Source organism: Panicum virgatum, chromosome 1N, assembly GCF_016808335.1.
Source record: "Panicum virgatum strain AP13 chromosome 1N, P.virgatum_v5, whole genome shotgun sequence".
In the NCBI taxonomy this organism is placed as follows: Eukaryota; Viridiplantae; Streptophyta; class Magnoliopsida; order Poales; family Poaceae; genus Panicum; species Panicum virgatum.
The window spans coordinates 47,241,602-47,257,749 of record NC_053145.1 but is presented as its reverse complement, the minus strand read 5'-3'; the positions used below and the strand labels follow the sequence as shown (position 1 = coordinate 47,257,749).

General features: G+C 45.8%; 2 protein-coding genes and 1 pseudogene across 2 annotated transcripts; 2 read left to right on the top strand and 1 right to left on the bottom strand.

The window, feature by feature from the left end:
- The first annotated feature begins 1,989 nt into the window (after positions 1-1,989).
- Positions 1,990-2,956, top strand: LOC120654127. Its single transcript, XM_039931690.1, has 2 exons — positions 1,990-2,284; positions 2,438-2,956. Exons 1-2 carry the CDS (start codon positions 2,182-2,184, stop codon positions 2,701-2,703), a joined length of 369 nt encoding a protein of 122 aa, XP_039787624.1. The 5' UTR covers positions 1,990-2,181; the 3' UTR covers positions 2,704-2,956.
- A 5,353-nt stretch (positions 2,957-8,309) lies between these two features.
- On the top strand, positions 8,310-12,037 carry LOC120656208 (annotated as a pseudogene).
- Positions 12,038-12,480: 443 nt separating this feature from the next.
- Positions 12,481-15,583, bottom strand: LOC120656209 (lipid phosphate phosphatase epsilon 2, chloroplastic-like). The gene is made up of 4 exons (XM_039934241.1): positions 15,186-15,583; positions 13,718-13,943; positions 13,245-13,318; positions 12,481-13,050 (listed from the first exon to the last, which is right to left on the bottom strand). The coding sequence occupies exons 1-4, from the start codon at positions 15,474-15,476 to the stop codon at positions 12,829-12,831; spliced, it is 813 nt and encodes a 270-aa protein (XP_039790175.1). The 5' UTR covers positions 15,477-15,583; the 3' UTR covers positions 12,481-12,828.
- Between the last annotated feature and the right edge of the window lie 565 nt (positions 15,584-16,148).

Here is a 16,148-nt window from a genome sequence, read left to right as displayed (position 1 = left end):
CTTTGAGCCATAGTAGCTTACAGTGGGTCCAACAGCATCTCAAGGTCCACCGGCCAGTAGCTCTTTCCAGCCTCTGCCGAGTACACGGCATCTTTTCCCCTCTTTCACACTCTTGTGCTTGACCAGACGAGCTGCTGCTCCGCTCAGAGCACCCGCGGACGAGCAGCAGTGCATTCCGGTCGACGTGGTGCGCTGGGATCACTGTCGTACGCGTGAATCGCTCTCGTGCAAGAAGAAGGAACCTATCTTTAAGAAACATGATTCTACATCCGCCTTCGGGCAGCGGATTTGGTCAAAGTTTTACTGAGCTGCAGCGATTTAAGATGACCTTCTGTGTAAATCTAAGCAGCTTGAGGTATATAGTACTACAGTACCTTTTTTTGCGACGAGGATGCACATATATATATTACAAGGATGCAAACGGATCAGTACACCCAACTTTTGCAGAAAGGACCCCAAGGAATAAGAAAATTACAAACAAGTCCCTACTGCTATTGTAGATCTTCCACCTCCGACCCGGCCATCGACCCCCATCTGTTCGCCAAACTGCGCACACAAGCCGCAGTCCTCCACCATCAGTCCGAAACGAAGGTGCAAACAATGGAAAGCTGTAGCACATCCTCCGTAACCGCCCATCAGCCGTCGGGCCTTTCGAGGCGGTCTTGCCACGCGCCTTCTCTTGCCTAGCGACTTGCACACGCAGGACCAGCAGCAACAAGAAGGGGAAGAACAGATTGGAGTCGAATAAGAAGAAGAGCCCCAATTCAACTCCATCTGAATCCCGACGAGGAGCTTCAGAACCGAGCCGAATGAGCCGCACAGATCCGCCGCCGCCAACGGAGCACATGACGGCGAGGTGGACGGAGACCTGGGGGAAGTTATTCCACGGTGGCCGCGCTGCCCCCACCAAACAAGCGCTGTCGGGAACTAACCTCATGTTGCCGCCGCCGCCGATACCGGAGAAAAAGCAGAGTCCATCCCGAGAACCAGCGAACCCACAGCAGCAGAGGAGAAGCACACACCTCCAAAGGTTGCCGAAGAAGCTTTGGAGTCAAAATCCTCTGTGGATTTGCATCGGACGGAGCAAGACCACCAATCCACAGGAAGCAGGCTATCCTCTTGAGCTCGCCGGCGGCATCCCAACCGGAGCTGAAGGCGAACGCAAGGAAGCAGCACAACTCACACGACGCCGCCGCTGGGAGCAAACCTAACCCTAACCTACCTAAGCATAAGCTAAAAGGAGGGGGTATATACACCGAACATCGATTTCGCGTCTCCTCATCACCTCCGTCAGCGGAGCAGCCGCCGGAGGCGAGGAGGAGGCGATGAAATCGATGCCGGAAGTTTGTCCGCCCTGCTTTCGCCCTGGTGTACTGTAGAGAAGGGGAAATAAGCCTCCCGGTGCCAGGGATCTCAAGACCTTCTACGAACGCAGTGTTTGACTGTGCTTGTTTTTCCTTGGTCTTGTTGGGATCCGGGAACCGGCCGACTGTCGATCCACTAGCTTCTGTGCGATTCCTGACTGTAGAAAAGTTTAAAACCTCCTGGGGGCGCGTGTTAGGAGCCTGCGATCTTGGTCCGGACCCGATGCGAGACGGGGCTTTTTATTAACCAATACACCTGACTCCCTGCAGCCGTGGCACGTGACCAGATCGACGTGCCGGTGGTGCCGTGGTGCGCCGTGCGCGCTGCACCGTCTCGCCCGCGGCATTGGCAGGGCGCCCCAACTGGGAGAGCTCTACTCCCGAAGCCCGGCCACCATCCGCCCCGGCAGGGCGGGGAGGCCGGCCACGCAGGACGCACAGCGCCCACACGTGGTGCGCCAGTGCGTGCACCGTGCGTGGCTGGGCGCCGGCACGGTGCAAAAGAACGCCTAGGGCTTGGTAAAGAACGCTCGTGCACCAGTACTGGCGGGCGCAGATGTTTTATTACTTGTATAGTTGTATATCTATATATAAATATATAATAAGTGTTGTAAGAGATCTCACGGGCTTGAGCTTTGACCGCCCGATCGATCTCGAGCTGACTACCAGCGAAAAAGGGCATCGCCGCTTGCGTATAAAAAGTCTACAGATACATCTTGGCCCCCCTCCTCTCCTCGTTTTCCTTGCGGCTAGCTTGATTTTTCGGAGTGGTCTTGTTCACACAGAAACACTCACCGTGCAGCAGTAACAGCTCGCCATGGGTTGCCGAAGGGCCTCTTCGACCACTCTTCTCATGATCACCTTGGCCGTCGTCGTCTTCCTCGCACTTGACCCTCCCACTGTTGCTCATGCTCGCCACGGTGAGCGCTCTTGCCATCTTCGTTGTTTGCTATGTGCATTTGAAGTTCGTATAGCTAGCGTACATTGTGTTGACGTTTCCTTATATCTTCCTGAACTTCCCCTCGATCGTCTTGTGTTTGATCCAATTCGCGGCTGCCTATTGATCCTTGCAGTGAGGAGCCCGTCCATGTCGGCCGGCGAGCATTTTTTGTCTATAAAGAAAGAAGGATCGCAAGGGACGAGGAACCATGGTGCGGAGCACAGCAAGAGCACTGATGAAACCGTGCGGGTGGAGAAGGGGTTAACGGGAGAAGCTGCCGGCGCGGCCGGAGCAAGCCTCGGCCGCCGCGGAGGAAACGCTAGTCCTGCTGCGTCTGACGAGAAGGTCGTCGTGGTTGCTCGCTACGGGCCCAGGCCTCACCCTAAGAAACACAACTAAATTAAGGTCTAGGTATCCGTTTGCTGTACCTATTTCTTCTTGTAGCCTAGTGTTTTCTTTTTCTTCCCCCCTTTTAGCTTGATTGTCTCTACAGGTGAAGATAGGATAGGAATTAGGATGGATAAAACTCCATAGATGATAGCAGTGTACTAGTCAGTTGAGTGGTTTGTCATCACTGAGAAGTTAATCTTACTTGATAGAGATTCTCAGTTTCTCATCTCGTATAGCTAGAAGCACTGGTGCTTGGTTTGAGTTGCGCACTCATGCCGTCATGCGCCCAGCCTTCTCTGAATGTAGTTCAATCGCGCCACTTCAAATTTGGCAGTGCTTTTCTTTTGTTTTCTTTCCCCTTTTATTTTAGAAGAAGTTTATTATTCTTACTAGTAAAATGTACGTGCGCCACGCACGTATTTTCAAAAATAATTGATTTGAAATTGATCGTACTTGTCATTCCTATATTAAACTAAAAACATTCAATGTAGCTAGTAATAACATATATCGTCAGTCTCAATTAGTGGCGAAGCTAGCGCTAAGATTACCATGGTGCACTCCTAAAGAAATCTGCAAACTTTTGTAGCAATCCATAATGAATTTTAAGTCAAATTAGTGGTAATTTTTCCACTACCCTAGTGCATGGGCACCAGGCTACTTGAACGTGGCTTCGCCCCTGGCTCAATAGGAGTTTTATGGAGGGTTTCATGGCATCAAATATCATCAATTTTGCTGATATGGTAAAGAGAGAATGATGGAGTTTCATTAGATGTGAGGAGAGTTTCATCACCATAAAACTCTCCTGGTACAAGCATGCTATGAAATTGTGTACTGAGACTGATCTAACCATTCAAGTCAATCATTGTGCTATTATGATAACTAACAAAATAAAAACCATGAGATCAAAACAAATTGAATGAAGGTACAATAACCTAAGATTATTGTGATTTCGGCAGAAACATTCTCTAAGGCTATCTTCATCAGCACGAACCTAAAACCGAGACCCATTCCGGAATTTGAGTCACGCATAGCAGAAAGGTCACGCACCCAAAACTTGCCTTCTCCAACAGCTAACGCAAAAACAGAGCCCCAGCCGCCCGCCTCCCCGCCGCACCTCGCCCCCTCGTCCGCCGGCTGCGGGGGCCGCTTGGAGAGGAATGCGAGGGAGGATTTGCGTCGAGGAGAGAGAGGGACGCATATTTGCGTCCTGCCTCGCTCGGTACCCAAAATAGCTACTGTGTTTGCGTCTTCTGGGAATTTAGATACATATTTAGGAAGAGTACTTTAGTTTATTTTCATAATGACAGAGATAGATAATTTATTAGGAAAGATAATAGATTTAATTATTATTATGATTAGAGTTGTCGGATTAATGGACGGGTGTTTCTAATTTCTGCGATAATTTTTAGGATTTCTTTGACTTTTTACATGTTCATCTAGAATTCTAGGTGGCTTCACGTGGAGATTTCAAAAGAAGCCTCCATTCCCTTAGTAATAGTAAGAGAATTTCTAGAATTTGTCTATTCTTGTAAGTGTCCACCTAGAATCCTAAGTGATTTAATGTGAATGAATGCATCAAAAGGAATCTCCAATTAGTATTGTGCAATATCAAGGAATTGAAATCCGACATACTAATAACCTGCTAAAGAGTTGTCTACTGAATTACTCCAGCTTCTGAGAGATCATCGTCGTTCGATAATTCGATTTCATGTAAGGCGTTGCTGGAAGTCATGAATTTATTTAGGTGCAACAAGAAGGAAGACTCCAGCGCACCACACTTTACTAATTCCATCCATTCGATATTTCGACTCCCTGAAACAAAACCCACCCGTTTGAAGATGGCAGTTGCCTTCACGAGACTCGACTCTGGAGCAGTACCCAACCCTTCATGATTTTTGTTCCCCTTCTCTCTCTCCCGAAGGCAGTAGGAGACATGATAACGTGGGGCCGTCAGGATTACCATGTTGCTCCCTCTGCCCCTATCCCTGTTCTTCTTTATAATAAGATAATGATGTCATGAGGACTTGTGACTTGTTGCGCAACAAGAGTCTCGTCCCGTGCCTGATCGCTTCCCGATTGAACTCGCCAATCGCGTCGTCCATTGCATCATCATCCGCCGCCTCGTTTTATTTTTGAGATGTCAGGATATGTTTGCTGGGATACGAGGTTTATCGTATTGCCTTCCCACCCCTCATATCCCATGAACCAAACACCAACAGAGGGGTTAAGGGGATGCAATATGTGCAGCACGTCTCTGCAGCGATATACGCGGAAAACTCTCTGTTCGTGGCTTCATTATCGACTCAGTTAAAGTGGAAGTGTCGGGGTCGTCGGAGTGATTCGAAGGTGATTGAAAGTTAGACCGGAGACACATTATTCGCCTTCCCTCACTGGAGATGGAACCACGGTGGCGTGAACCCGGATGCCTTCCTCCAGATTATGGTAAATCTAACTGCATCTATCATTTTCATGATGAAATCAACAATTTTGATCCGCGAACTATGGTGCAGTTAAAGTTTGATAGGAGGCTTAATTAAGAATTAGGAATGCAGCAGCCTATCAAAGCCTATCAACTTCTGAAACACTATGTATTGGCCTTGTAGATAAATTAAGAGTTCAGAGTTTGTCTGACGAATCCTTCATCTGTTCTAAAATGCAGGATCATCTGACGAATGGTTCACTGTAGAGGTACACCATTCAAGATTTTTTTGTGGGATTGGGAGAAACATAACCTATCTAAATGACAAAATCGACTGGTTTTATTATTGCAACAATCATACTTGGTCACTGCTATGGGTGGAGGATTTTTTTTGAAGCAACTACAGATTGCATTCACAAGCTATGTGAGAGTGTATTTTTTTTCGCGAACGTGCCTAAGCACATATTTCATTAAGAAGAAAGCAATTTACAGACATAACTTGATGCAGGCCAAACAGGGGTTGACCTACACAAGCGCACAAAGGACTAAAAAAAGAGAAAAAAATAAAAAGACCAACAAGCTAACAAAACGACGATGACAAAATAGAAGGATGGAAGCCTATTAAGTGTGATACTCACTAGTGGAAATGAACAAAGCCACTCAAATTGCAAAGAACATTCTCTTATATGTTAATCATCATAACCTGTTGGAGTCACATAAGAATAAGTTGGTGGATGACCCCTTGTTGATGGACAAAAGGAGTTTCCTGATGTGATTGATCTTAACAATAGAAAGAAGCTTCATGAGAGTGAACAAGGTGGAGGTTCAGATGAGGATTCTGAAATAGAAACAATTTACGTTGACTCAAATTATGAAATAGACAATGATGATGACCTCTACATGCATAATGTCGATGACATGGTTCATGATGAAATGTGTGTGAAGAAAACCAAATGGCCCCTACACTAGAGCGAGTGGAGAACGAGGAGGACAGTGATACACCTGATGTTGAAGAGCTGCAGATGCCTGTTCAAGAGTTGGAATGATTTTTGCAGATGTTATAGAGCTTAGAAAGGCTATGCTTACAACCTCTAGAATAGAAGACCTATTTGGAAGGTAAGGAATGAGAAGAACAGATTTGAAGTTGTGTGCAAAGAGGGTTGTCCTTGGTTTTCAAAGGCAAGATATGATAGTACAAACATTCGTTTTTGAATACTTGCCAATTTTGACCAATGCACGGTTACTAAGGCAATCCATCTTTTTTTTAAGGTGAAATGACCAAAACACCCTTATAAAGTTAGCTTTATGTGATTCTAGAACATTCCAGTAGTATTTGCACAAGGGCAAAACTGGAAAATCTACTATGAAAAACGTGAAGTATTTTGAAACAAGAAAATGAATCAAAAGTGACAAGTATTTGGAAACGGAGGTTGGTAGAAGCTAAGCATGCTAGTGAAGCACTACGAGAGCAAGCAAACTTTGCAACAAAGTGTGGGAACTCAAGGCATTTACAGCACCTTTTCTTGCAAAGATGTATCTTGAGCATTCTAGAGATGATGAACTCGCCGGTCGCGACGTCCATTGCGTCATCATCCGATCGTCTTACTTTTATTATTTTATCATTTCCGATTTCAAGAAGCATCATCCACAGCCTTGACCTTGAGCGGTTGAGCCCTTGATGACCAACAGAAAACACCAACCGGTCGGTGCACGACGTGTCGAGAAAGAAAGAAATGGTTTGCTCCTACGCACGAGAAAGGACCCGACCCAACCAACCATCCACACAGCCACGCCAGTCGCTAGCCCCGGCCAGTACACACCGCGCCAACCAAAACAGGCAAACATCTCGCGCCGAATGCCCGACCGACCCACCAGGCCCACATGCCCGACGCCCCTCCTGCCTCCCCGCCCTCTTCCCTTTCTTCCCCTCCAAGAACTGGGGAGGGGAGCCGCTGGGCCCCGCGGCCGCTGCCGCCTGGGCCCCGCGGCCGCTGCCGCAAGGGATTGCGTACGGCAGCTTTCTCATTTTCTTTCGTGTTCTCCGCACCCCCGTGGCTCCTCCTCCTCGGCTCCTTACCATAATCCCATCCGTCCAGTAATTTCTTCAAAATTATAAAACTTTACTACATTCTCCATGATATCGAATCTTTAAATGTATGCATGAAATATTAAATGTAGTTAAATAAAATAATTAATTATATAGTTTGTCTATAATTTGCGAGGCGAATCTTTTGAGCCTAGTTAATCTATAATCAAATAATAATTATCTAATACAAACGAAAGTGCTACAGTAGTTTACAGCTTTTTTACGTATCTAAATAAGGGCTAAACTGTAAATTAAAAAAAGGAGGCGGAGAAATAAATAAAATCCCGCCCGCAAAAATCGTGCACTCAAAATTATATAAAATTAGAGTCCGACCCTTTTAAGATCCGGTCCTTAAATTTTCTAGTTCAAAATATTAGACTCTTTACCACCCCTACCCTTCCCCTAGCCCTTGCCTGATGCCTTGCGCTTAGGGTTGAAAATGGGACGGGAAAATCCCGTCTCGACCGGCTCCGTTTACCGTTTAAACCGACTGTAAACCATTTCCGCGGAAAAAATAGAAAAATGGGAAAACAAAACGGAAAAACGGGCGGGAACGGGAACGGTTGGGGTGTTTTCCCGACCGTTTTCACGGTTCCCGTTTTCAGCCGGGAAAATTCCCACGGGAATTCCCGTATTTGTCGTAGTCGGCTGTGTTACCTGTGTTGGAAACGTGAATTGTTGTTTGCATGTGTTACAACGTGAATTGTGAATTCGTGATTCACTTTACCTGTGTTTCTTAGTTATAGGAGTCTTGTTTCCATGTTATTTATGCATAGTTGTAATTATTTTATCGAGTTAAATGTTTGAAGTGATTGTATGTATTTTCCCGTTTTGAGTTATCGATTCCCGATCGTAATCGGCATGCTCCCGACCGATTGATTCTGTTCCTGATATCCCGTAATACCGATTTTTTTTTTCCGTCCGATTTTTCCGTTCCCGTTTCCGTTTCCGTTTCCGACAAAAAAAAATATAGTTGCGAGACGATTAAAGAATTTTCCCGACCATTCCCGATATTTTCATCCCTACTTGCGCTTGCGCGGCTGGTAGGAATTAATTCGAGCGAAGTAGGAGCAGGCGGCGCGGGGAGCAGGCGGCCCATAAATTAATTCGAATCCAAAAAGCGACCGGCGCTGCTGCGGCCGTGGGAAGAAATCCCTAGGAAAGGCCAACGCAGAGAGAAAGCCCAACGCCGTCTTCCCTTCCTTCCTCGACGCCAGGAGGCGAGGCGTGGGGCGCACGCCGCCGGCTCGCTAGGGTTTCCCACCATGCTTTTGGTGGGCGCGCCGCCGCTCGCGCGGGACACCGACGAGGTCAGGTGAGTACCGACGCCTCCCGCTCCACCGGATCTCCTTCAGTCCTTCGACGTCGTGTTTGGGTAGGGAGGTTCAGTTCGTTCGGCTTCTAAGCTGCGGCGCGGCGGGCGGGCTGGGCCGCTGGGGCGACGGTGGGGGATGGTCTCGTCTGATCTGGACGGGGTGTTGGGTCGTTGGTGACGCGGATTCGGGGGTTCCTCTGCCGCGTGGTGGAATTGGTCGGGGCTTTCGGTCAAATTTTGAAATGAGACTGTTGCATTTGGGACTCGTATGGTTTGTGTGTTTGTTCGTTGGCGCGATTCCATTTTGGTATGTAGGAGTAATCACAGGCTGGGGAATATTGAGCGTTTCTCCTTTTTCTTCGGTGAGTGATTTGTGGCTGCCTATCCCGGCATATTTTTCTCTCTCCAAGGAGGGTTTGATTTATCCTAACGGCGAATTTTTCTGGTTAGATTTCAATTAACTAACAGCAATGTTTTCTTGTCGATTTCGGTTCAGGGACTCGTTGATGCCAAAGAGGTGCAGCTGTCGGTGATTACCTTCGAGCTGCAGCCGCGTACCCATGCCTACCATCACGCACTACGTGCTGGACCCCTTCCTTGAGACGGGGTCGCCAGCGCAGGTCCAGAAGGCAGCGTCCAAGCCGCCGCCGCCGCCGCCACCTCACAAGGCCACACCCGTGCCGGTGGTTCCTGTTAGGACGCAGACATCGCCGGCATCGCTTTATGCCACACCGGAGAGCACGACCCTGCCGGACTCGCCTTCCTCCTTCCCAGGAACCTGGTCTCCGTACATCATCAACCATAAGAGACGAGGCGCCTCCCTTGCCAAGACCCTCTCCCAGGGTGATGCTGTGATGTGAGTGAGGGCAGCCAGCTGAAGCTCCCTGTGATACTGTCTGGTTTGCCCAAAAGTTGTGAACCCACTGAAGTGCAGGAGCCTGAGTTTGCGTTTCAGCAAGTGGGCATTGGTCAAGCTGAACGTGACAGTGGTCTGGAAGAGCCTTTGAATGGGCAGGATGGATTGCTCCAGAAGGTCGAGGGATCTGTGGCAGCTAAAATCGAGCAGGCTCAACCTGAGTTTGAGTTTCAGCGTGGAAGCCTTGAAGCATCCGTGAGGCCTGTCAATGTCGGAAGGCCTTCAAATGGTGGGGCACCAAAAAATGCTGAGAGTGATGCCTTCGTTGAACTTCAGGATTCCATGAGCGTGACTAGCAATAATGAGGCTGATGATGTTGGCATGCATGAGCAGTGGTGGAAGCCCAGTTCTCCTCTTGGGACGTCTGTTGGCACACCTGGTGCAGAATTCTATGATGCCTTTGAAGGTACCAATCAGTTTGCTACACTTATTTTTCTTTCATACCTATATGTATGCCAGGTTTGATGGTATTACTGTTAAAACAATGTTGAAAATTATCATGTTAGTGAGTGCAGTATTCTTTAGCAGATACTCTAAATTCCTGGTTCACTATGGCAATAGCTCATATATCAAAAACAGTAGTAACTTAGTTGGAGAAATATCCTTTTATGGTTTCTTCCTCAGATGTAAGATTATAATCACAATTATCTCTGGGTTATACTAGTTTTGTTGCAGTGTTTTTAAAAAGTGTGATTGATTGTACGAGTTAATTCTTTGACTATAACAATTTCTCCAGTTCTAAAGTTCAATGGACCAATTGTCCCCACCTGATATCTTTTTAAGTGTGGAACAATTATGCACACAGCTTATTGTTGTTATAGATATACAAATTTCATCCTACATATGATTTCCCCATGGTTTCTGTTAATTTCAGGGTTTCTAGTCGGAGTACGTGTAGTTTGTCTCTGTCTTTAAACTTCAAAGCTTATACGAAGTCTTTAGTTCCCGTTAGGGTTTTATTTTTGACAGGAGTAATAGTTTTGATTGCCTCAGTCATCCATTGCATTTGTAATGACTGGTTACCATGGGCTAGTTCTTTTACCCCCAGTGATGGGAATGTTTAGGGTAGGCTAATTGTTTCATGGATACAGTTTCAGCTAATCTCTTCGTTATGCTGGAATTTCTGGATGCCTCTTTGTTTATTCAGAACTAGCAGTCTTGCTATTGTGCTAACTCCAACCTTTTTATCTGTCAAAAAATTAGAAATATCCAGTGATGGTGGAACTCGATCTTCTCGAGCCATGGATGATGATCTCTGTGAAATGAGGTTGAGTCTGTTAATGGAAATAGATAGGAGGAAGCAAGCAGAAAGAAGCACTTGAGAACTGGCAAACAGAATGGATGAAGCTGAGTCAGCACCTATCTCGTGTTGCCTTATCACTTCCATATCCAAGTATAGCTGAGAATACTGATGATTCAAGCGTGGATCCTGGAGCTGAGTTGTGCCAACAAATAACTGTTTCACAACTTGTAGCTGCTGCTATCGTTAGCTCATGCTGAAGTGGAATCAGAGATGGAAACTGTGATTGCAGCAAAAAACTTTGAGATCGCAAGGCTGTCTGATAGGGTCCAGTACTATGAAGCGGCAAACAGGGAGATGTCTCAAAGAAACCAAGAAGCTATTGGTAAGTACTTTTGTCACTGCAATTAGTATGCTTATTGTCATGATTATCACTGTTCAAAAGCTTACTACTTAGCAGCATTCTAGTTGGCACCTAGGCACTTGGCTTTATACTTCTGTGTAACTCCTAGTGGTCTTTAGTACACTGCATATTGCATAGTATTTCCTGGTCTTTGATAAATTAGGTGAGAGATGAAATGTTTGTGGAAACTGGATAAAAAAGCTACATGCATTCTATGTTACATGCCCAGATGATATATACCATACCTGTTCTCCAGGTCTGAACTAACACAAAATATGTTCGGTTGCCTTGATTAAGTCAACTTATTGTTGGCTACTTTGTTCTAGAAATATTGAATGGAAGGTTGCATATGATCACCATGCACAGATTGTTTCTCCCTAATCTTTATGTTCCATGATTTTAGTGCTGTAATATATTGATGCTTGAATTATTTTTTCTTATGGTTTGCAGAGATGTCTAGGCAACAACGGAAGGAACGTAAGAAGCGACAGAAGTTGTTCTGGGGTTCAGTTGGGCTTGCAGTCACCCTTGGTGCCACAGCCATCGCATGGTCCTACCTCCCTTCATCGCAGCCCCATGCCAGTGCAGATTCAAATAGCCCCTCCAGCGAATAGAGCTAGGACGAAGACGTATCTCATCCTTTCAGAAGCCTAACAAAGCTCTAACTATACTCCTAGAGGGAAAAAAAGGTTGTATAAGTTTCTCTTTTGGTGATCAGCTGTGATCGCTACAATCCTCATTTGTCGCCTCCTCTGTAAAAATGTTGGATGGGCCATCTCCGTTCAGGATTGGCTCCATTCCAATCACAGTAAATCTCTTTGCATAGCTGGTTGAGCAAATAATACGAGGAATGTCACCATGGTTAGTAATCCAAGCCCAACTCAAGTGGAGTTGATTTTGTCATCCACAGTTTTGTTCCTGTTCTTAAACTGAGATGGATCATGGAAGTTTTGCTGTTTCTGAATTGATTTAGACTCAGATTTTACGATTGTAATTGCATCTCGCATGGTTACACTCTCTGTTTGGGTGATCCTTGTTTCCCCTTGTGGAGTTTTGTAGGTTGAATACCGTGTCGTCACCCTTGGTAGCTATGCTCGGCAATTACAAATGTGCTGCCAGATGCTACATCTTGTGTCGGATAGCCACTGTCAGTATTTCGAGTAACGCTGCTGGGCGCAAATAGTACCCAGATAATGTTAGCTCTTGTACATCATGCTACTTTGATCTTGGAAGTGTCAATGGAGATATCATACTGCAATTTACAGTTTTTTGGATCACCGCGAATGATGCTTGTTTTCTTCAGCATCACTGGGGAAACGAGCCTGGAACCATATTCACCAATTAAATGTTCCTTGTACAGCCAATTACAATTTCTCCATATCTTCATAAACATAATGAATGATTTCTCACGTGCTCTATGTTTTTTTCCAGAACAGAACGGAAGCAACAAAGTATTAATACTCAGTCAAAACTAAAATCCACGGAAAAAGGCGTAAAAAGAAAAGTAAACAAAAAGTTTAATTTTTTGCTACTACACATGGAGGAGCTTTTCCGCATTGGTAAATAAAAATGATTATATATTAGAAATGAATTTTTGCTCCCGTGGGCTTTTGAACCATCATGACTCATAAGCTCTCTTGAGAATAGTCTCCAGTGTGATAATCCAAAGTCCAGGCAAAACAGTCTGCTAACAATTGGTTCCTAATGCCTATGCCTATCAATCTCCCATCGCAGGCTTGCAGCCATGAAGTACAATCACTCATCCTTGAGCCACTGACGTATCGCGTAGATGACAAAGCCAAAAGATACTGATGATCCGAGGATGACTACAATCCGGACCAACGGTGAAGCGGCGAATGCCACTTGTACAAGTGAATGCCAGAGCACAAACCATAGAGCACCGAAAGCAGATCCTACAGCAGCTCCCACCATGACCTGGTTTAGTGTATGAAGGCGCTGGGACACCCGTAACCATGACTGCACACGAATAGGAGTATAGGACCGGAGTTAGCTTGCAGCCAATAACATAGAACTACAGCCTGATGTTATGAGAATGGAAACATTCATGATATGATAGAAGCATAGAACATGGAGGAGCCTCCAAGGATCACTTCACTAGACAAAACAGGGGGGCTGAGACATGGTATAACTTAGTTGGGCATTGTTCTTACCAGATAGGCCGACACTGACAGAGTTGCAGGCCCAAGAATCACGGTCAGATAATTTGTCCCAATCCAGTAATATACTGCATTTTAAAAGGAAATAGATGAATCAAACATTATGTTATGCTGGAGAAAAAGGGTAATTGATACGTATTAATCATGGAGAAATAGTAGGTATGTGCTAGTCTCAAGGATTTAGAGTGAAAAGTTTGCTTATCTTTGTTTATACTGTCATAAAAGTCCAGAGCACATAAGTATGCCGTATCTAATTTAGTCTTGCTCATTTTGTTGGTTGGCAAGGAAGAGCAGCAAAGCAAAGGCAAGAAACTTTACTAATAGAAATATATATTATTATCAACACACTTATGCCATCTATGTTGCCTAAGCAGCCCTATGCTTCTAGCATTGGCAGGAGAGTATAATTAAATGTCATGTCATGATTAAATCACATCCAAACACTGGATAAATTCTGAAGTACTTACATGAAAGAATTAGGACGATCGCAAAATAGAAAATGGATTGTGTATGGGACGATGGCATCCCAGGATCAGACCGCAAAGCTGATGAAGGTCTTTCATGGTTTAGCATCCTTTTCAGAATCACTGAAAGCAGAGAGTTGGCAACGGCACCCAACGTAATCCAGATAATTTCAGCATCATGCTTCCAAAGAGCAGCTAAAGTAAAACAACCGACCACCAGCCATTTACTCTGGCACACCAGTATTACGATTTCAGCACAGGCCCATAAGCAGATATCACAAAGCTAAGCTTAAGTTCTTGTAGAAAAGGTTATTTCGAATAGTATAATGTTTGTCAGCAACTCAACTAGAAGCTAGAACATCACTGAAACTTTCTAGATGCATTTTTAAAAGGGCATTTAAATTCAGACTCGAAGATTCTACATTCCAGTTTCGAAATACCATATGAAAACAGTCTAGCTCATGAAAGTAGAGATCATTACAAGCTGCAACTAGACATCTAGAAAGATAAACTGATTGTAACGCTAGGGCATTGCACATTCCCTATAGATTGAGGAATTAGAATATGCTGGAGCTTTAGTGCCTTTTGGTAAGATGTTTGGTCGTGTGCAACCTTCTTTTCAGCTTGGCTAGCAAGTTTCAGTCTACTAAGGCTATCTCCAACAGCGGACGCATACGGGAACGCAAAGGCAAAAATGCCTCTCGAAACGTACTGTAGCAGTATGCATCAGCCTCCAACAGAGGATGCATATGAGGGATCCATTTTGCGTTGGAGGAGAGAGATGACGCAAAAATGAGTACCCTCTCTCCTCGACGCATCGGCCTCCAGAGCAACGACCGCGCCGCGGTAAATGCGTCCGAGCTCGGGAAAATACACTTGCCCCTGGTAAAAGCCCGCCAACCAACCGTCTCCTTCGTTTGCCTCTCCGTTTGCGTCTTCTGTTGGAGTGCATAATATTTGCATGCCGCAATCCACGGACACAGAGAAGGCATTCGTACAAATGGATACTCAAATATGCATTCCATTGTTGGAGATAGCCTAAGCTCATCTGCATGTCCTAAAACTGCTGTAAGACGAATAAATCTTTCGGGCTGCACATTTGTACCAATGAAGTCAGATTGTCAGACTTACCTATGAAGTCAGACTAGTCTTTGGCTGTGTTTAGCCCCCCCCCAACTCCTCCAAACTTTTCATCACATCGAAATCATATCGAAACATTAAATATAACAAATGATCCATGCATGGAATACTAAATGTAGGTAAATAAAAAAACTAATTGCATAGTTTTGATGTACGTTGCGAGACGAATCTTTTGAGCCTAGTTAGACTATGGTAGGACAATATTTACCACATAAAAACGAAAAGTGCTACAGTGATTTTCGCAAACACTTTTCGCATCTTTTCGCAACTAAACACAGCCTTTATCAAGAACATCCATAGCAGATAGCTCAATGCCAAGAAAAAAACTAACCATACGGTTCAGCGCCGCCTCGACGGGCTCCCACAGGCTCGCCTCCCTTCTCTGGCCGGGCGACTCCTCCCTTCCCAGAATCGGGTCACTCTCCACGGAAACGCCGACCTCCGGCGACGCCCCATCGCAGCCGCTCTCGACCCAGGCCGTCTCGGCCATGCGCGCGCCGAGCCGCACCCTTGGCCGCCTCCGGGGCAACAAGAGATGTTCTTTACATTGCAGGTGCCGTCGGCTCGACGGGGCGGTCGGGAGGAGGCGAGGCCCCGGAGATTGAAGCAGCAAGGAGGACATAGTTCTTGGAGTTGCAAGGCACGGGGCAGCTAGGAGGGAGCTACATTGATGGAGGAAGAGAGAGCATCTTGTGAGCTTCGGGAGAGGGGATCGATGAGATTTGAATGTCTGGCTTTGGCAGCTTCGCCGCACGTGCTTGACAGCCGTGGCCGTGCGTGGGTGGACTTTGGAGAGGCAGGGACGACAGAGAAGACAGCTGGAAGAATAATAAAGTGTGCACTCGTGATTCGTGCAGCTTCGATGTGTGTTCTAAGGGTATGTTTTTTGGTGAAAAGTTTGTGTTTTGGAACTGTATCATATTTCATTATTATTTGACAAATAATATTTAATCATGGACTAATTAGAATTAAAAGATTCAGCTCGTGCTAATCAGTTCGACTGTGTAATTATATTTTTTCGACTGCATTTAATGCTCTATGTATGTGTATGAAGATTCGATGTGTTAAGTACTGTGCAAATTTTTTGGAACTAAACAGAACCTAAGAGCAAGGCTTATAGTTGCGCGGGCTGCTGGCCAGAATGCATGCCATAATGGTTGTGGGTCCTGGTTGTGGGTCCCGCTGGCTCACCCAATCACAACGCACGGAGGAGCTCACAGCCGGCTTGAGCAGGCGGGTAGCAAACCGCCCACCTCCTTCTCTCTCTTTGTCCACGTAGACTCTTAGTCAGCTC

What these genes read in the sequence shown, in the direction of transcription:
- LOC120654127 (XM_039931690.1), top strand. Translation starts at nt 2,182, where the DNA reads ATGGGTTGCCGAAGGGCCTCTTCGACCACTCTTCTCATGATCACCTTG. An exon ending in TGTTGCTCATGCTCGCCACG is followed by an intron (nt 2,285 to 2,437) that starts GTGAGCGCTCTT and finishes TGATCCTTGCAG; the next exon opens with TGAGGAGCCCGTCCATGTCG.
- LOC120656209 (XM_039934241.1), bottom strand. Translation starts at nt 15,476, where the DNA reads ATGTCCTCCTTGCTGCTTCAATCTCCGGGGCCTCGCCTCCTCCCGACC. An exon ending in AGGCGGCGCTGAACCGTATG is followed by an intron (nt 13,944 to 15,185) that starts GTTAGTTTTTTT and finishes CTGGTGTGCCAG; the next exon opens with AGTAAATGGCTGGTGGTCGG. An exon ending in GATCGTCCTAATTCTTTCAT is followed by an intron (nt 13,319 to 13,717) that starts GTAAGTACTTCA and finishes TTTAAAATGCAG; the next exon opens with TATATTACTGGATTGGGACA.